General features: G+C 39.6%; 1 protein-coding gene across 4 annotated transcripts in view; it reads left to right on the top strand.

Annotated features, from left to right (window-relative positions):
- TNIK (TRAF2 and NCK interacting kinase) overlaps nt 1-13,864 on the top strand; it is a 407,791-nt gene extending 393,927 nt beyond the window's left edge. For all 4 annotated transcript variants that reach the window (XM_036850972.1, XM_036850970.1, XM_036850971.1 and 1 more), the window contains 6 exons: nt 1,231-1,365; nt 4,573-4,673; nt 6,925-7,074; nt 9,365-9,524; nt 9,765-9,904; nt 12,107-13,864. In XM_036850972.1, the coding sequence (XP_036706867.1) occupies nt 1,231-1,365; nt 4,573-4,673; nt 6,925-7,074; nt 9,365-9,524; nt 9,765-9,904; nt 12,107-12,190 (770 nt within the window). In that variant the 3' untranslated portion in view covers nt 12,191-13,864. The remainder of the gene's footprint in view (nt 1-1,230; nt 1,366-4,572; nt 4,674-6,924; nt 7,075-9,364; nt 9,525-9,764; nt 9,905-12,106) is intronic.
- The last annotated feature ends 7,605 nt before the right edge of the window (nt 13,865-21,469 follow it).

The following is a 21,469-nucleotide window of genomic DNA, read 5'->3' as shown; positions in this document are numbered from 1 at the left end:
TTTTGTCATGAGGTGCATAGGTAGGGAAAGAAGAAAATGAAAACAGGAGCCAAATTTTCTTGAACTGCCCTCGGATCTGTGTTAGTACAGAGAGGAGAAAGCACCAGCCCTCCTGCCCATCCTAGCTATAGAAATCAATTCATATTCAAGACTTTTGGTTATAAAAAGGAATAGTAACTGCACGTGGTTCCCTTAATTTAGGTTATAAATGTACTCTCCTGTCAAATCCAGTGTGCAATGCTTTAATGAATTCTTTTCTTCTGGTATATATCACAGCTGCAAAATATGAAACATTTTTTGACACCTAAGAGAACTCAAAGGAAAATAAGTACCCAAGAAGTATAACCCACAGGCTTAAATTACTGATCACTTAGGAAAAGCCACCCCAAGGGACATCTTCTTATCTGGTACTCAGATAATCTCAATATATTAAATTTTGCTCCTCAATTTAAAACTCCTCAATGTTTTTAAGATGTTTCCTTACCATTACTAAGAATTCTTTACTCCATGATCTCTTTCCCATCATTTACCAAAGGGAACTTTTGTGTTTTTTTCCAAGTACACATCTTTTTCTCTGTTCTTATTTTTGTTTGACACTCCTTTCAGGGATCTCAGCACTGTAAACATGTCCAAGGGTTATTTTCTGAGCCCTGATTGCTGTCATTGAACTTGTTTCTCATATCTCCTTAAGAAATTCCTTTTTCTGTTTGGTAAAATGAAACTACTACCAGCTGTTACCTTTAAAGTAATAGAGGAGGCGAGTATGGGGGGCTCTGCATTAATGTATGCTGTTGGGTAGAAGGTGAGGGAAAGGTAGTCACACCTGAGTGTGCTGAAATGTCCAGTTGTCAGAACTCCTTCATGTAATTAGATCTGGAATGTTTTGGAACACTGATCAACCATTCCGTTACAGAATTAGGTCTTACTGAGCAGACACTGCCCTTTGCTCTGGGAGGAGAGAATAAGAGCACCTTGCTCAAATAAGAAAGCGCCAGAAGGTAAAGACAAATTATGCAATGGTTATTTGCCCAAAACACTTGGACCTGTTTTGATCGTAAGTTCTGGCAGAGACAATACTTTGATGATGCTGGAGACACTGGTTATTGTGCCTTCACACATACACAGACACACACACAAGTGTAAATAAACATAAATAAAATGGAGATGGGGAAGGATTGAGAGAAAAACCTGTCTCAGGGCCTTGAAATTAAAGTTCTGTTACTTCAACAGGAAAGAAGAATAAGCTACGAGTTTACTATCTTTCATGGTTAAGAAACAGAATATTACACAATGACCCAGAAGTAGAAAAGAAACAAGGCTGGATCACTGTTGGGGACTTGGAAGGCTGTATACATTACAAAGTTGGTAAGTCTCAAGACATGGAATTGTTTGCTCAATCCAAGTTATTCAGTTAAGTTTCATGTAGTTTTTTTCCATCAGATATTGATGATGCATTTGTGACCAGTTTAAGACACTGCTGGAACCTTAAATATACTTGCATTATTTCCCCAAAAAGTCAGATTGATGAAGTTCAAAGAATGCATTCAGAATAAAGTCTTAGGCTCCAGTTTGAACTCACTCCCAAAGACCCATTAAAATAACCATGAAGGAATAAAAGTGCTGTAAACCTACAAGGACAAAGGGACCAGGAGAAGAGAAAACAGATAAGAGATGTCAACAAAATTGAACAAGAATTGTTAGATGACTAGGAACAGAACTAGCTGACCAGGAAATGCTGAATTCTAAGTCTGCTGTGTGGAATGTCATCAAAATCAATCCAGTCACTCAACAGAACCCAGAAAGGCCCAGGACCTGAGGCCCCAGGTGTATCTGAGGTGGAGGTGGAGGGTGGGATTGAAAATGGGAGGATTGTTGGAAAACTGATGAACAGCAAATCCTCCAGAACCCAGTCAGGCAGCCACCCTCCCTGACAGCAGCAGAAGATGAAAGGTGGGCACAGCCAATCTGTTGATGGGGAATATTGAATTATAAGGACACACTAATACACACACACACACACACACACCCTTCCCCTGTTTAGCACCCCAGATGTTGCCAGCCATGCTTATACTCCCAAGCAAGAGATTGAAAGATGGTCTTTGGAGAAACTAAATGGCCAGCAAGAATAGATGTTGAGGTACTAATATTTGAAATGCCATGAAAAGAGCATGCTATCGAACCACCTTAAAAGTGAAACCCATCAGTCGATAAGCCTACTAGAGCAGACAGTGGGAAAATCCACTAATGGGAAGGAAACTTAAACAGAAAGAAGGGACTTTAGAGGAAACAAGGATAATGAGGAATGGAACAAAAAATTTTTAAAAGAAACTATCAATATAATAACTTCAGAGAGATTAGAAATACTGTTTCCATAAAAGAAGAATAGGTGTTATTTTTTTTAAAAAAGATGGAACAGGGTTGGAGAATGTCATTCAGGGACCAAGAAAAAAATTTTGGAAATTAAAATATATTGGCAGGAATAAAAAATGCAGTAGAAGGGTCGGAAGACAAAGATGAGAAATGTCCTAGAAGTAGAATGAAAAGAAAAGAAAAAAGAGAGAATAGGTAAGAAAATTAAAGTTTTAGTCCAAGTGGGTCAAAATGTAAGTTACATGAGTTTTAGGAAAAAGATTAAGAAATGGAAGGAGAAGAAAGCATCAAAGAAAGAATACAAGAAAAGTTTCTAGAATTAAGACCTCAAAATCTCAAATTAAAAAGATTCACTGAGTACCTAGTATAGTGAATGAAAAAAGACTCACAAGAAGACATAGCAACATGATATTTCAGTACCCAGGAAATGAAAAGGCTCTTAAAGCTTTCAAATTATAAGTAAATAAATAAACAGTTTACATGTAATAGACACAGAATTAGGTGGCCTGGGACTTACAGCAGTGCTAGAAGGTTAGAAGACAATGGAGGGGACTTCCCTGGCAGTCCAGTGGTTAAAACTCCATGCTCCCACTGCAGGCAGCGAGGGTTTGATCCCTGGTCAGGGAACTAAAATCCCACATGCTGTGCAGCGCAGCCAAGAAAAAAGAAAAAAGACAATGGAGCAAGGCTTTCAAAGTTCTAAAGGAAAAATTTTTTTCACTTAGTATTTTATAACCCATCTGTATTAGCCAGGGCTCTCCAGAGAAACAGAACAAGGATGTGTATATATATAGAGAGAGAGACGGAGAAGGAGAAAGAAATTAGTCCAGGCAAAGTGGGACAATGGAGGGTTCAGGAAGAGGTACCTACAAGAAAAATAAAATGTTACTAATAGATTACCTGCCATATTTGACTGTACTGACAGCACTAACAGAAAGTTTCTGTGTGCTTAGAGATAGATACATAGAAAATAAGGAGGTGAAAAAAATTTAGGAAAGCAAGAAAGGAATTATAATAATGGTATACTACATGCCTCATCTATGAACAATAATGATTTAAACACAGGATATTGACTTAACCAAAACTTGTAAGTATAACTATATTGGAGGTGTGGGGAGGAAGAGATGTGTACGTTTGAGAGCGAGAGATCTAGAGAGAGGAGATTGCTGTAAGAGACTAAACCCTTTCCATTCTCCAGAGTCAGTAGGTAATATCTACAGCTGAAAAAAGTTGTAAATAACATTATCAGCACGTCATTTAGAAATATGGAAATAAATCGCTGAAGAAGTATTTGAAAGTATATTAAAGACAGAATAGTAAACAGGAGAGGCATGCTACAGAAGAAGAGCTCAGAGAACAAGAATTTGGTCAGTTATCCTGGGCTAAATTCTTTAGGACACAGAATATTCTGTTTGTTCAAACATTTTATAAATAAAAAGACTGCCATGTGTACTGTCTTAGTCTGTTCAAGCTGCTATAACAGAATACCACAGACTGGGTGGCTTATAAACAACATGAATTTATTTCTCACAGCTCTAGAGGCTGGGAAGAGCCAAGATCAAAGTGGTGGCAGATTCAGTATCTGGTGAGGGCCTGCTTCCTGGGTCATAGACAGTGGTCTTTTTCCTATAACCTCACATAGCAGGAAGGGAGAGGGATCTCTCTGGGATCTCATGTTAAGGGCACTGGTCCTTTTTGAATTCCTAATAACTGGAATCCAAATTTGAATAGTAAGCGAACGGCAGCCATTATGTCTCTACCCATTTGTTGATTTTTCTACCATCTTGCCATACCAGCTCTCAGCTGCTTACATGTGGGTGAACATAAAAGCCAGGCAAGGAGACATGGAGGATTTTTATACAGATTCTTCTTACAATAAATAATTCACATCTAGACCTAGTGCTTAGAGGCAATCCTAAGCTAGTTACATCTTTAGATGAAGGAAAGAGCCTTCAGTATGAAGCAAAAGGCCCCAGGTATCCTGTAAACCAAGTACCTTAAAGGAAGTTAAATCTGTATCTATGAGAACATCCCACACCAGAGCATTACCCTCAATCAGGATGATAGATATGTGTGTGTATATATATATATATATATATATATATGTATATATATATATATATATAGTGGTTTACACATTCATTAATACAAAAACTTGAATAAATTAATGAACTATTTTAATTCATAATTTTTCTATTACAGTCAAATATGAAAGGATCAAATTCTTGGTGATTGCCTTAAAGAATGCTGTGGAGATATATGCTTGGGCTCCTAAACCATATCATAAGTTCATGGCATTTAAGGTAAGCAGGCATGTGATTACCTAACAAGGGCTTGTTTTTTTATATAGTTTAGGTTCCCATCAGTTAACAGTGGTTAACTTACACATACACTAGTACCAATTTTTCTGTATATAATAAACCTCTTTTAAAAGTGTAGGAGCTCTTATTTGTTATTCTAAAAGTAAAGACTAGGTATTAGTAAATACTGTTAATTAGTCACATTAAAATTTGGGTCCGCCCTCCTCCATTTCAGGTCTATACATCATCATCTCTAAGTGGCACTTAGTGTGGAATGGTTACCAGGCAAAGCAGTCATTATGATATTAGGCAATGAGATTTATTATACACCCACCTAACTAGGGCACTCTCTTGATATTTCGTCTGAAAAAGGCAGACCGACAGCAAGCAGCACTGAATCTCAAGCTTGAACTGAGTCTCTAAATCTTGTAATCCTCGTAAGCCTTTTGGGGAAAAGTCGCTAAAACTCACTTGATGCTCATATATCCCCATTGCTGTTGGACTTCTCTGAAATGAATACTGAATGGAAATGGCCTAGTTTCTCTGCCTCCTTCAATTTTCATTGCTGTTTCATTTTTTATCTTGTCTAAGTCTGTACCCACTGTGGTTGGCTTGATAACTCATGAGATTCAACAGAAGTAGGATGGGGAAATGCTGGTCCCGTTGACTCCAGATCATGAAAGCTGACCCCCAAATGCCAGAAGGACCAGTACTTACAGGCACCCTGATGTTTTCAGAGCTGCACAGTCTACCCATAGCCAGTGTGAATTTACCTTCTGTTCATTCTTACCCTCTGCCTACATCTCTCTCTTTCTTTATATCTCCTTGGCCCTGACTTTTTCTCCCCACCTTTATGACTATTATCTTTCTTTGACCCTTTATGTATTTTCTGTTGCCACATATGCCACGTGAGGGCAGAAGCTGCCTTGGGAACATTACAAAGCCCTCTTCAGGGCTGAATCACCCCTGGCTTCTGTCTTGTTCCTTTAGCAGGGCAAGGAGTTCATTTGTGATGTGCTCAGGAAGATGCGAAATGGGCCCCACTCGTTAACCCCGCTTTTATGGAGAGAAATGTTTGGAATGCATTAAGTTAGTAATAACACTTCAGGGATGACTCCTGAAAGCTACAGTGGTGCTGCTGTCCTGCCAAAATCTCTCTTCACAAAAGCTTTTCAATCGAGATCCCGTTCCCGTTCCGGTTCTGAAGTTACTGTCATCAGTGCACTAGCCAAAGTGCAGGATTGACTGCAAAATGCTTTGTTGAGCAAACCATGGCCAGCCTAGAAAGAGGGAAGAGCAAAGGCAAGGACTCGAAGAGGAAAGACTGGAGCCGGCAGGGGGTCGAGCCCTCCTGTGGGACAAGGAGACGAGGCTCGAACCTCCCATATGTGAGAACGATGTTAGCAAAAGAGAAGGAGGGAAGGGTCTGTTAGGTGATGGTGGCATGATAGCCGAGGCACTTGTGGTTTCACAGACTCTCGCCCAGACTTCAAGGCCAATACAGGTAGAGTGTGGATTAAATAATGGCAAAGGAAAACAGAGGAACACTTGACAGTTAGTTGGGGCTTAGACTCCGGAGTCTCACACACAGAACTTTGATAAACGTGGCTGGAGCTCTTTTTTTCTTTTCCTTTTAAACCCAGCTAGCCAACGTAAGCCGTGAGTCTTGAAATGAATCATCCCCACCGTCCTCTATCGCCCAAACCCAAGTCTCAGATCTCAACATTAAGTTTAGAGAAAGCGCCAGCCTGATGTGTACTCACTCACCCAGGAGAGTCAGAACCAGAGCACACCTGTTAACCCTGAACAGGCTTAGCACAGGGCTGGCCCGCCTGCCCACACAGTCTGTCTCTGAAAAGGTAGTAGCCATGCCTGGGCCTGGCTGTCCCTTGGGAAGGAGAGGCACCAGAGAGGTGACTGGACCTTCTTCTTGGGGAAAAGGCCAGAAATAAACAGGGAAGAACAGCAGCACCCAGACACCAAGCTTTTAATATATGATGACACTATCAAAACTGACAACTGTCAACCAGCTTCTCTGCCCTGGAGCACAAGGGGTAGAAAAAGGGGAGCAAATGGATGCTAGACTCTTCCTCCCAGAGTCAGAATATGAATAGCCCTGAAACTGAAAGAAAGATTTCCTAGCTTTCCAATTTAAGAAAGTCAGACATTAACTTCCACGGGAAATGGCTAAAGGAAAAATTTATTAAGATAACGTCTTTGAATGATGTGGGTACTCATGGGGTGATTTTTAAAGTCTTTTGCAGATCTCCAGCACAAGCCACTGCTTGTTGATCTCACAGTAGAAGAAGGTCAAAGATTAAAGGTTATTTTTGGTTCACACACTGGTTTCCATGTAATTGATGTTGATTCAGGAAACTCTTATGATATCTACATACCATCTCATGTAAGTTCCTGGAAGCAGACTGTCAAGACTCTCTGTTCCACAACCTGTGTGTATAGATTTGTTTTTGTACATTTTTAGTGGAGGTCATGCTAACTTCTACTAATCAGTAAAGCAGATGGACTTTTGGTCTTCACTAAATAGATGAGGCTTTTAAGACATAAAACATGTAAATTTAACTGATTTTTATGGCTGCTTAAAATTGAGTAACACGTAATAGCAGTTATTTGCCATTTACTGGACATGTTGTCTCATTGGATTTTACATTAAAATACATACAGTGTTTTTCATTCAAGGGCATAGATTCTGTTTTTTAAGCAAGACTATAGTAGATGAGCTTCTATTTTTAGTTTTTGAAGGAGATTGCTTCACTTTATGTGGGAGAAGTCCAGGGATCCTTTTTCTGCTATTGTTCCTCTCTTCAAGTGGAGGGCAGTGTCACGTGGCGGAATCAGACACCCTGGAGCACATGCTCTGGCTCTTGCATGTATTCGCTTTGCAATAGTGGACACGTTAGGCAGCCTGTCCAACCCTCAGCTTTCACATCTGTAAAATGGGGCTAAGATGATCTATCACATAGGGTTATCGTCAGCATTAAGTGAGGTCATACATCTAAAGTAGTTGGCACAGGGCCCTGCAAATTGTACTATTAATATTACTATACTGACACATTGCCTAAAACATGACTTTTAAGGGACGTGCCGCCCATGGTTTCATGTAGTAGGATGAGTGCACTGTAAATTGTGTTTCCTCTAATGTATGTAGTCTCAAGGCTAACATACAGTAGAAATTATTCGTCAGCAAAGTCTGAGACCTAATCTGTTGCTGTTTGGTATTTTGAGACTTTAAAGACTTTACTCCAAAGGAGCACAACAATTGAAAAAAGTTGTTTTGGTGCACGACACACACACGTCATTGGTTGTTACGTTACAGCTTTTCTCGTGTGTGTATGTGCACACAGGACTCACAGCCCGTGCTCTTGGTGAGGGGACTGGGCTGTCCCCACGATCATCCTCCATCCCCTCATTCCTGTCCACCATGTACCTACCGGACGGCCATGACATTCTCAACCAGGGCATCACAGCAACACCATGTCTCTTTTCCCAGAACAAGTCAATCTACACTTATCTGAATAGTATGATTTTTTTTTTTAGTGAACGGTAATTTTTAAATTTTTTCTCAACAAGCCATTAATTTGGACTACAGTAAGTCCCCTACATAAGAACGAGTTCCATTCCGAGAGCAAGTTCGTAAGTTTAGTTTGTTCATAAGTCCAACGAAGTTAGCCTAGGTACCCAACTAACACAATCAGCTATATAGTACTGTACTGTAATAGGTTTATGATACTTTTCACACAAATAATACATAAAAAACAAACACAAAAAATAAAGAAAACATTTTTAATCTTACAGTACAGTACCTTGAAAAGTACAGTAGTACAGTACAACAGCTGGCACTTCTTAGCAGTACCAGCTACATCACTGCTGCTTTTACGCTTGCTTCCGGACATCCTGGGCTTGATATAACAATACTGTACTACTGTACTCTACACAGTACTGTAAAAGTAAAGTACACAAAAGCACAACCACTTGTAGAGGATGCACGCACGTCACAATGTACACCAGGCACGTGAAGATTGGACATGCGAACACACGTTTGCACCTTGGAAAGTTCGCACCTTGAAGGTTCGTATGTAAGGGACTTATTTAGGCACCCAGATAAACAACTGTATTGACTGTTCATAGCCTGTTTTGGTCCCACCTTTTGGCCCCATTTGGGCTGTTTCCATTAGATCCAACTGGATTGCATTCTCCTCATCTTTTTTGGAAGTGGATAGAAAACACGAGATTTTCAATGTCCACGGCAATGTGCTCAAATCCCAATTCTACCACCACATACTAGTGCAGCTTTGGTCAAATTACATAAGCCCTCTGAGATGCAGTTGCTTCATCTGTAGACAGAAATATCTAGCATAGGGAGCTGTTCTAAAGGCCAGAAGTTATACATGGAAAGGGCCCACGCTTGGCACAGGGCAGGTGCTCCATAGTTGTAGTTGTTGCTTTTAGAACAGGTAAATTGGATTCTCAACCTAGTGCCTAAGTTTGTATTTACCAAGGTATTTGACAGGTCGGTGGTTAAATTAAGCAAAACAAAACGTCAGTCTCTAGAATGTAAATGGAAAAGGGAAAAGAAAAAAAAAATTTTTTTTTTTTGTGCAATTCTTAGAGAGTAATAGCTAAGATACTGTCTTATTTTTTAAAAGAATAATGCCTGGCCTTTCTTTGTCTTCTAGATTCAGGGCAATATCACTCCTCATGCCATTGTCATCTTGCCTAAAACAGATGGAATGGAAATGCTTGTTTGCTATGAGGATGAGGGGGTGTATGTAAACACCTACGGCCGGATAACTAAGGATGTGGTGCTCCAATGGGGAGAAATGCCCACGTCTGTGGGTAGGTTAACCATTCCTTATCTCCTTCAGCAGTTACACCCCCCAAATGAAACGAAAGTCAAGAAATGTGAAACAACCATTTGATTCCACAAAAAAAAAGTCTGTGAATAACACTTGTAAGACTTGCTTTGTCTGTTTATCTCAAGTCGTTTGTCATTTTTGTGGTTAAGATGTGAACAGATGCTGTGAGTTATTGCCCATCTAATGTTTTTAATGCAGTTTTGGAAATTCCTTTTGACAGCCTACATTCATTCCAATCAGATAATGGGCTGGGGCGAGAAAGCTATTGAGATCCGGTCAGTGGAAACAGGACATTTGGATGGAGTATTTATGCATAAGCGAGCTCAAAGGTTAAAGTTTCTATGTGAAAGAAATGATAAGGTAAATCCGTTTCAACATTTGCATTAGTGTTTGCATTTTAAGAGACCGCCAGGTACCTGTGAAACCTTCATTTTCCTTTATACTGATTTGAATCACATCTGTGTTAAACAATCAATATTATCTTGAAATGGCATTATTTGGTTTGATTCCTGTGAACCCTCAAATATATTATTCACACATCAAAAAAGACATAAAAACATCTAAAAAATTTCTTGTAAACTCTTAGTAACTTGTGTGGCTTGCAGGCCTTAAGATGACTCAGCAAATACCCCAAATTCTCCTAAGCACTTAGAAGAGTTGGCCTCTCATTAGTCATCTCACAGTGGGTGAACTTTATACCCCACTTTTAGACTTTTCACAAAATCACTATTGGGACGTAACCCATCACATTATATTCGATTTTAAATGTAAAACATTTGACATGTAGAAATATAAACTTTTAAAAAGTGTCACCCCATTCCTTAAGGAATGCACAATCACAAACTCAACTAGTGCCATGTCCTGTGTCATTCCAGCCATGTTTCTTCTGAAGTGTCATAGGGGGACTGTTTTCCAGTGAAATCGGCGGTGTTTGTCTGGCATGATCAGTCGCCCAGAAGGCGTATCCTGCAGCAGTGCTGCTTCTCCCTTGCCCTCCCTGTAGACTAACCCAGAGTTTTTGTAGCTAAGCTATGCTGTATTTGTGAATTCATCCTTTGGGACTATGGCCAACTTAGAAATGCTGTCCCCAAAACAGCAGACATAAACATCTATAGAAAAGAACGTGACAGGTTGAACAGACCTGCATCTCTTGGCTCACTCCCGTTCCCCAGAAGCCAGGCTGGTCTTAGTCTGGCCCTGGAGTAGCCAACTACTCTGACCTGGTGTGGTCTGGTGTGGTCTGGGTGGCAACAGCTGGGGATGGCAAGGATGGTCCCAGGCCCTTATCAGAATACGCCAGAAAACAGACCTGACCCCTAGTAAAATTCCAGCCCCCGCCTAGTCTCTGGGAATCATAAGACTAGGAGTGATCTGGGCACAGACACCCATGCTCCAGTTCATTGAAGTCCCACCCCAGAAAGCCAATTTCAAGTCACGACCACACCCTCAGCAGCAGGCTGGGACCACACCAGCATCTGGGGCCCGAGGTTTAGAGCCAGGGCTCACAGAACCTGGAGAGAACAGCGGCCCTTTCTTTCCCTCATTGTGTTCCCATGGGTCCTCTGTGCTTCCCCGTTTTGATTCACTGACCCTAACAGTAGCTTTACTTACATATGTAGCATTAGCTGAACGGTGAGCATTTCCACAGAACTTCCTAAGACGTTGTTGGGAGAGACAGCAATTCTTCTGAAGAAACTGTGGGAATGAAGTAGCAGAGACTTTATACTAATGACAAAAGTAAATGCCTTGGACCAAAGTTTGGTGTTGGCTGACTGAAGAACTGGGCCACAGCCCAGAATATTATTTTTCTGGGCAGTGGTTCATTGATGTTCAGCTCAAGCAAGCAGTACCCCAAATTTTGCTCGCTTCTCTCAGTCGTTTGATAAAATGATTTAGCAGGCCCAGACCGAATGGACTGTGGTTCTCCTTACTAATGCCATGATCTCCTTTGGCCTAGGATATGCATTCATCAGCAGAGAAACCAAGCATTAACTCTTGGAATGCCAAAGTGAATAGGCATTAAACACCTTACCCTATCTGACCAGAACCACTTATTTTTTTTTCTTAATTGAGAAATGAAGTTGTATAGTAGTCAGTAGGCCCCAAATTCCCCCTTGACTTTGGAAATGTGAGAGGATTCTCTTCATTCCCGAAGTCTGCCCTCTTGTTATTAGGGGAGAGAAAAGGGGAGCCCCTGTGGCTTTCCAGAAATTAACAAAGGACGTGTTGTGTCCTAGACCAGAAATCCAGCATATTATCCTAGCACGAAACTCCCTTGTAAAAAGTGAGCGCCCAAAGGGTTGTTACAAATCAAGATATAACCCCTTCTGGGTCCCTGAAGGCCAATGCCACAGTCAGTCATAGTAACCTTCATAGGAATAAAGGCAGGAATGTTTACAGAGGATGCACTGTATTAAAAGGCACTTTATAAACACCAGCCATTAAGTCCTAAGAGCTGACACATGGCAAGGATAGGACATGTGAGAGAAAATGGATGGACGGTTGAAGAAAAGAGGGAAAGAAACCATGCGGTTGAACTAACTTCTTTTTAATTTCAAACAGGTATTTTTTGCATCCGTGCGATCTGGAGGAAGTAGCCAAGTGTTTTTCATGACCCTCAACAGAAATTCCATGATGAACTGGTAACAGAAGAGCACTTGGCACTTATCTTCATGGCGTTATTTCTAATTTAAAAGAACATAACTCATGTGGACTTATGCCAGTCTAGAGGCAGAATCAGAAGGCTTGGTTGACCATACCGCTTTACCCTTTTCCTCTCCCTCCACCCGTCCCAGTACAGTCCATCTTTCAATGTTGCAGCCTGGTTGAGAAGGAGAGAAAAAGGTGGCAGGAATTTCCAGGAGATCCCCAAGAATGCTGCGTTGTCTGTGGACAAAGATGGACCACGTGCCCTTCGGAGTTAGGGATAGAAACAAATATTGTGTGCTCTTATGATTAAGCTGTGTTCTGGTGGGTTTTTGAGTTTTATTTTGTTTTGTTTTTTTACCTTTTTTCTTTACCCCTTTACTTTGTAAGAATGGGGAAAGAATGCATACTGAGAAAATGTCTGTTTTTAATTCTGTCTGCCTGCTAGCTTTCAGTATACAATGTGTTGTAAAATTTCCAATTTCGAATGGTGAGAGACAGCACAATAAATGTACCTTATCTCTTTACACTGAAGGCCATAACTACATAGTGGGGTAATTGTAGAACTCTTTTGCCTTCACGAACCCAAAAGGTTGCTTTTTGATAGCAACTGCTAATGGATTTTTAAAAGAGAAGAAAAATACTAGTTTTCCCCTCTTTTGGGAAATAGATTTTAAATGGCTAAACTACTAGCCTTAGACTAATAAAATCAACTACCATTTTTGTGAGTCTGGCAGGCCCTATTTTATATGGCCCTGTACAGAACAGAGTGTGTTGAATGGGATAGTAGTGCCATTGAGTTGAGTTGCCTCTAGTGAATGAGGGACTCTATAATACAACATTGCCTCAGCGATTATGCAACAGATCAGGGCAAAAGATGGGATGACAGAGGGGGTCAGACAGAAAGAGCTGCTGGAAACAAGCTAAAAATGTATATACACACACACACACACTTTTTTTTTTCCAAATGCACAAAACTTCCCAGCTTAGAGGTCACTCTGTTCGGGCTTCGTTAGGAGTTAAGACTTTGTTCTTTCTGGGAATTGGAGAATAAATAAGATCCAGGCTCTGGTCGTTCCCAGCTTTCTCCTGAGGGTGCCACTTTCCCAAGATGAAAACTGTGACTGAAAAAATAATAATAATAAATGTTTCTGAGCTGCCTGTGTTCTCTCTGGGTTGGTGAGAGAAGGGACTAGACTACTAAGCCTGCCTGAGACCCAGTGGGCATCATTGGTTCAGATGTTATAGAACTTGAAAGCAAGGCTTTGGCCAAAATTCTGAGACCCTAATCATTTTACCTTCCTCCAAATTACCCAACATACGGTAAACAACATTTGTGCAGAATATGTATGTATTTCGTTCAGGTTGACTTGTGTCCTTATAGACTCTTACGCGGATGATTTGAACTTTTACGTGACTGTCTGGGATTTCTTTTTCCAAAGCTACCAGCATGGCCGCCTGTGGTATCAAGGTGTTGCAAAACGATATCTGTGTTGCGCTTCCTGTTTTAACCTACCTCGTTTCGTTTGTTTTGTTTCACTGTTCATCACAGCAGTGTTATCTCCAGGAGACATATAGAGAGCTCAACTGGCAATCTCAGGTGCATTTAATATTTTAAAATGAAACAGTAGTTGACCAAATTGTTCTTCTTGAAAAATTGAAAAAAAAAAAAAATCCAACAACAAAACTAATGTGGCTTGTTTCTGGAGAAAACAATTACTCTAAACAGATCAAAAAAAAAAAATCTATGATCCTACTGATTTTGCCTAAATACATGAGCAGCTGATGTACTATTAATGAGAACAAAATACACATTAGGAAAACGGCGCCATTTCAATCTGGTGGCTTGGGCAAGGGGAGACAGGGAAGGGGAAATATTCTAGTTCTGTTATAGATGATTCTGCCCCTTCTGTAAATGTGGTTGTCATTTGCAGTTATTTTAAGCAGGTAACACAGGAATGGAATTGAGGATTATCTTCAGGCGATCACCAAGATGTCCTCATTGTGGTCCCTTTAGTGCTCAAAAGCAATGATATCCTCCCGTTCTCATTTTTACTGCTAAGGTTCTGCTGCTGAACAATATTATCTTCACAAATTCCGTGCAACAAATTCAGCAATGACATTTTGGATTGAATTTAGCAACTACTGTAATTGGATGCTGACGTGGACAAGATATATTGATTTGGGTCTCATCCCCGCATGTGATTGCCGCCAGCTCTTTATATCGCTGCTGTGGTATTTTAAACCAGAAGCTTCTTTAAATTATGTTGCAAACTGATCTTTGTTTTTATGTTTTGTTTTGTTTTTATTTCTAAGTGGTAAGTTCGAAACACACAGCTTTAAATGATTTTTTTATTGTGGGATTTTGGGTACAGTTAAGAAATAAAAGGGAATCATTGTGTTTAAACATAAGGTAGTTTGTGAATGTATTTTTTAAAGCCTAGATTCATTGAAACAAAAAATCATAAGAGAACAATATTAATGCAGTCTTGTTTACAGTATGTACAGTGACATAACATAGAACATGAGCTTTTCTGGTGCCAACAACAATAAAACACAGACGTTAAACATCAAGCCATGCCTTTTATATTTTTGTACAAATATCTACACAGAGTACAAGGCAAAACCAAATTTAAAAAGGGCCTCCCACAAATCTGTGCTCCTTAAAAGATTTCTAAAGAATTCTTTGAAGCTTTTATCTCCAAAAATACATTTTCCTCCATCAGGACTGACCCTAGCCCTGAAATACTGAGGCCTAGGTCATGCAGAATATTTCAGAATAACTATTCTTGGGCCTGTAACAATTCCCAACTTTATGGTGTGCTTTAATTCTTTATTCCTTTTTTTGGGGTGGGCAGGGGTGAGGGGGTGGTTGTACTTTTCCTCCCTCTTAATATCATCTTAAAAATAAAATGAGCCAGTTCTAGAGATAAAATCCCCAACAGGAAAAAATAAAACTAAAAACTGAAACGAGTTTCAAGACCAAAGAAATTTTTATTAAGATTTCTATGCAAAGAGAAACTGAGCCCTCCCTCCCCCAAAGTAAGTTTCTCTAGATCTTTTCTGTCCTTGCTACTCTCAGTTGATAATCATGCATAAAATCCACTGCAGCTGCTCACACCGTCGTCGTGGGCCGGGGTCTGTCAGGTGACTATCATTCCTGAGTGCTAGTCCGGGACTCTAGAGAAGATTCCTCCATGCAGTGGGTAATGGCAACAGCGGACCTGTAAGATCCCTTCAGATGGGGAGAGTACTCTCTCTCCATGCCAATTACATTCAGACCATTGTCCTTGCACACAGTATAAGTGAAGACAGCTTGCACTGTGCCACATAAAATCTAATGACTCTGTTTAGATATCATTTTTCTTGAAGACTTTCGAACAGTGCTTCAAGAAGACTTAGAGCTACTTCAACAGTATAGATGAAGGCACAGATGCCATCCCACAAGGCCACTCAAACAGGGACTCCATTTTTCTAACACTTTGACACTGCTTTCCAAGACACGCTTCTTACATACGTTGCATCAAGTACACATTTTTTAAAAGCATCTTAATGCCTGGTTGTCAAGACCTACTAACAGTTTTCTGTCTGCTCTTGTGACTTATTGGTAATTGGTGTCTCTGGTCGCTCCTGTGCAGTAGATTAGAAAGAGATGTGAAATTCAGGCCGGAGCCATTTTGGTTTTGTCCGTTGCCAGACAAGAAGGGGCTGAAGTCTGACCTCACATTCCATGCAGTTTAAAAAAAAAAAAAATGTTTTCCCTACCAGTATGTGTCCCACTTCCTGTCACTGTATTCTTGAAATGTTGAAGAGCTATTTGTGTTATAGTGTGTGCTGTCTTTGAAAGTCTGCTTGAACAGGCATCACTTGCATTTGTGCTGACTGCTTTAAGGTATGAGATGTGCTACATTATTTTTAAGAAAGAAGATGCAGTTACTGGTCAAACTTTTTTAACCTTCTGGAGGAAAATAGGAGAATATCCATAACATGCTGATGGCAATTCTGAATGACCCTGCCATGCTCCCGATGTTCCCAAATCTGATTCTATGTTCTGACCATCTCAACAGTTTCTGTGAATTATTAGTTACCTTTTAGTTCATCCCTCAAAACTTTAAATCTAACTATATCAAAGAATAACAAACAAATCCAAAGCTGACCTCCCTGAGACTATACAGTTACAACATAAAATCCAAAAATCTAAATTTGATTTCATTTACCTGCCAGCATTTCTCATAAATACCATTACATTTTGGCCTTGATCAGGATTGCAATATCAAGAACCTTAAAATGTGCTGCTCTCCTTTTATGGGTCCCAAAATGGGTATAAACTGATCTTCTTTCAGAAGCTCCAGCAAAAAAGAAAACCTCCTGAGAATTTGCAAGTTCAAAACTGACCATTTGTACATGTCTACCAAATATTTTCTAGTGTTGTTTGATTTGCATATTGTATCATTGTTCTGGGACTTTTTCCATAGACAATTAGAATATTCAAAAATTTGCATAGCATCAAACAGTATGAGATCATAACTCTCTGCTTTGAACTTCATTCTTCTAGGGCTGTCATTCCAGAAAATGCCAGAATGCACCAAAATAAAACTCATAAAAGCATTTTAAAAGCAAAAATCCCTGGATAAGTTTTGAGATATTCTAAATTCAGACCAAAATCTTTGACTCTGTCCACGATGCCAAACATTTGGATGAAGACTAGAAAATACAGTTTAAAACAGAAATGTTCTAAAGTTTCCAGATTTTTGCTTTATGTAGATATCTTCAAACTAACTCAACTCCTTGCATGATAGGGTTTGGTTTTGATGGTTTGTTTTTATCACACTAAATTGCATTGCACAGTTGAGGCTGGGCAAATACTGGAGGAAAGGTGAGTTTTCATTTCCAGCAATGGATCATTGTTTGTCCATAGCAAATATCCATGCCCCAGCTGCCTCTTCCTCCTATCTTTTCCCCTGGGGTTAGTATTAAGGAATAGTAATTCTGTATTATGGTTTATTTTAAAACCTCAGACATCACCCTGGATCAGAATTTCAAGTGTTAGGTGACAGCAAGAAATAAATCTGCAGCAGGAAAAAACAAAAAAGGATGACAGCTTGGATGAAGTTTAAAATTGGATGTTGTGAAACTATTTTTGTGCATTTTAGCTATCTTTTTTACAATGTTAACATAACTGTAGAAATGCCAAATTTATAATATTGGAAGGGAAAACTATCATTTCGCTATGCCTACAAGTGTTTACATTGTTTAAATCTCCAGTTTTCTAAAGTGTTTTAAATTGTCAAAAATGTGCTGAAACTGGATAAGTCTCACCTGTGTCAGGGTATAAAAGAAGAAAATCTTCTTGGCATATTTTCTAGTCTAAACCTTTTGGTTACTTTCAAGTACTTTTTTTTTTCCCCTGCATTCAAAAAGCCTTCAGTTACTGTTGTCTAAGTTTGTTCCAAGCTGTAGTTAGAAATGATTTGATAGGTTCTAAGCCGGGGTTTTCCCATACTGTGACTGCCACACCCTGGAATATACTATTTTATGTTATCTCTATCAAAATGTGAAAAATAAAATATTGATAGTAGTAGGACGGCTGCTTGTTCTTCATTGCCACTTCCAGACTATTATCCCTTCTTCCTCCTAAACACTTCAATGCTTTGAAGCTCTTGCCATCAGCCTATAAGTTCTCCAGTTACCTTCGGTCACTCCCCCTCATTGCTTCAGTATCTTGGCTCTTAGCTCACTGTCACCATCTCCAACACCACCCTTGATTAATTCTTGGTGATTTCAAGAACCACTTAGAGAATCCCTGGCTTCTCAGTTTCCTGATCTTGAACAGTGAAACTTACCATTACCAATTACCTCAACACCTCCTAAACTGGTAGCAGGCAATTCTTCCCATTTGCTCTAGGTGGATCCCATTCTTTGTCACCAAATAAAGGTCATCACCCCAAAAATCTTCTGTGTCACCAGCTTTACTCATTCTATTGGAGGGCTGCACTGCATTCATGCTGCAATCTCTTGTGTTATAAACACCCTGGGCCCCACTACCATCCCTAACTGCCATCTTACTTATCTGTTCCCCTTCACACAAAAAAAAACAAATCAGCTTTTCATCCCCACCACAAGCAGCTCTTGCTAAGGACACCAGTTATATCCACACTGTCAAATGCAATGGCCAGGTCTCTGACTTCGTGCCGTTTAACTTACCTGCAGTCTTTAACACAGGTAATAACTCCTTCCTTCTTGAAGTATTGAATAGTTTCTCAGCTCTGGGACATCCCTCTCATGTTCTCTCACCTCTCTGACCATTCCTTATTGGTCTCCTTTGCTGAATTCCTAGAGTGCCCAGCACTGGACATCCCCTTTCTAAGTGATCTCTTCTAGTCTTGGGGCTTGAAAAACCATCATATTTTTATCAATACTAATATTTTTATCTCCAGCCCTAATCTCTTTTCTGAAAGCCAGATTTATATGTCTAACTACTTACTTGGCATCTTCACTGGATGCATAATTGACATCTCAAACTCAACATATTTAAAACTAAACTAATCTGCACCACACCTACAGATCTACTCCCATTACAGTCTTGTCTATGTCAGTAAATGGCAACTTTGTTCCTCCAGACCAGACCATCTTATCATTTCCCTTCATTTTTCTCTTTCACATACCACATGCAATCCATTAAAAACAAAACACCCTTTTCCCCCGCCCACCGGCCCACTTTAGAAAATATCCATAATCCAAGCTGAGACCATGCCACATCTTACCTGAGATGACACTTTTAAAACATCCACTAATATACCAGTTTATGCCACTTTTCTGCTCAAGTGCTCAGTGTCTTTCCATCTCACTCAGAATGTCAACTTCCTTACAGTGGCCTATAAGGCCCTAATAAATCTGACCTAGCCTTTGCTCCATTCCCAACCACCACTACCACTTCTCTGACCTCATCTACTATTACCCTAGTTCACTTTGCTCCAGCCACACTGCCCTCCTTGCTTTACCCAGGAGACCCTCAAAGCATGCTCCTGTCTCAGGGTCTTTGCCCTGGCTGTTCCCTCTGTCTGGAAAGCTCTCCATTCATGTATCTGTATCATGTGCTCCCCGCTTCCTTTGGATCTCTGCACAAATATCCCTAAACTATCAGAGACCTATATAAAATAATTTCCAATCCCCCACTTAGTCTCTGCCTTTCACAGCGCTTATCAACATCTAGTTTGTTCACTGGCCTATCTCCAGTACATATAATAATGCCTGGCAAATAGTAATCACTCAGTACATATTTATCAGATGAACGAATGAATGACAATAAATAATAACAGAGTTTGGGGATTTTTTATTAAGGTATAAAACTATAAGTTCATTTTCATTTCAATATCAAAACAAAAAGCTGCGTCCAAAGTCTGTATCATAAAAGCATAGGTCTGCTTTCATGTAGATAATGGAAAACCTAATGGATTTGCTTTCCTGGAAGGCTATTGTGGATGGAAAACACCTCGCTATAATCCTGGCTGTACTTTCTTGCTCCATGAATCATCTTAACAAGCCAAGCTGCAGGGCTGGAAGAGAGGCTGTCATATAGAACCTTGAGAAAAATGTATTTCAAAACCATTACATTTATACAGATAATGATCCATTTTAAGCTACTGGCATTGCAATAAGTACAGAGTTACTAGAAGTGGGAAGAGGATACTGAATTTTGTTTTCTGGTCTAAATGTTTAAAAATGATAACAACAAATTATTTTCTAAAACAAGAAATAAACAACATTAAAGGTATTCTCCTGCCAAATGCAGCTTCAAGAAAGCCTAATGACATTTGGGTCTTATGATTCTTCCAAGTGACGGTAGTTCTGAGGCTTCCCTGGGCAGCCTCTAACATCTGTATATATTCAGCTCCACTGAATGTTGTTGCATGAAGTTTTGTTGTAGGAAATTGACACATGCCTTCTGATGAATTTATTGTTTCACTCAGTCTTGTAAAGGTCACAGCTTGTAGTTTCAGTTTGTTCAATCATGTATTTTCCTGCTCACTTAATAAAAGAAATATTTTAAAAAATAAAGGAAGAAGATAATGAAATGATGTAATATGAAGCAATATAACAGTGAAAGAATTTTTTTGTTCCTCTATTATTTTCCATGTCTTTTCACAAATCTGTTGAGATGAAAGATAATATGTAATTCATGCTAAATAGCAAGGGTGATGGTCTTAATCAATCTTTTCCAGGACCAAAGCCATTTTTGGATTCCATGGTACTTAGCTGTAGATTCCTGGAGTCCTTTACAGCAGATACAGAGCATTGGTTCCAGGTACAGATAGAGAATGTGGAACAGATGCTAAGAAATGCCCAAGGTGTCAGTCATTGTGAACAATCTAAGCATCACAAATTCCAGTTGTAGAGACCCCATAAATGATTTTCAAATGAGTTCTCAATAATTTACGTGAAAATATTTGAGCGTTGGCTTTCTTTAAAATTGAATATCACCAGCTTGAAAACATGTTTTTATATATCCATAAGCAACTAAGTTCATGTTCCATGACAATAACAGTTTGAAAGAAGATCACCTCCAGCCAAGAAAAATAGTCATCTTGGTTTCCAAAGTTCAAAGTTAATTTACCAGATGGTGTCATGAGGACATGGATTAGCAACTTCATGGTCCGAGCAAATATTTCAGCCCTACACCCAGTGCTGCATGATCTCGGGTCATCTTGTATTACTAAACTCGTTTAGTAATAGAGATGCCAGTTAAGACTGAGGAATTTAGGGCTAGAAGGCATCACTGGACCAGAAAGAAAGAGCATAGCCTTCAGGTCAATCTGATGCTTTCCCCTATCTCACCCTTCCTCCTCACGAGGACAGCCATTCATAATTGGAGGCCCATCAATCTGGGCAGGCCAAAGTTATCACCAGTCCAAGACAAAGGACAACACAGTGAGCTTTCCATAAAGCTCATTTAAAGACAGTCTTATTTGGACGCAGCATGTTCTCACTGTATAGTGAAAAGATGTATTTGAGAGTCTGGTGATAATATATACACATTCATTTCATTAAATGTTCTCGTTTGGCAAAATTAAAAATTGGCAGCCTTTTTGTTGGTCCCCACAGGATTTGGGGTTGTATGGGGTTTTGTTTTTGAAATTTTCCTGCTTAGCGAAAAAAATTTTTAACGTGGTAATAACTGCTCTAGAGTACTTATAGAAGTCCAGATCTTTTTTTAGTATAGAAATGTACTGCCCATCTCAAAAATTGAAGGGCTAAATATAGAAAGGGGGGAAAAGGGGA

Source organism: Balaenoptera musculus, chromosome 4 (assembly GCF_009873245.2).
Source record: "Balaenoptera musculus isolate JJ_BM4_2016_0621 chromosome 4, mBalMus1.pri.v3, whole genome shotgun sequence".
In the NCBI taxonomy this organism is placed as follows: domain Eukaryota; kingdom Metazoa; phylum Chordata; class Mammalia; order Artiodactyla; family Balaenopteridae; genus Balaenoptera; species Balaenoptera musculus.
This window is presented reverse-complemented; position numbering and strand designations above follow the sequence as displayed.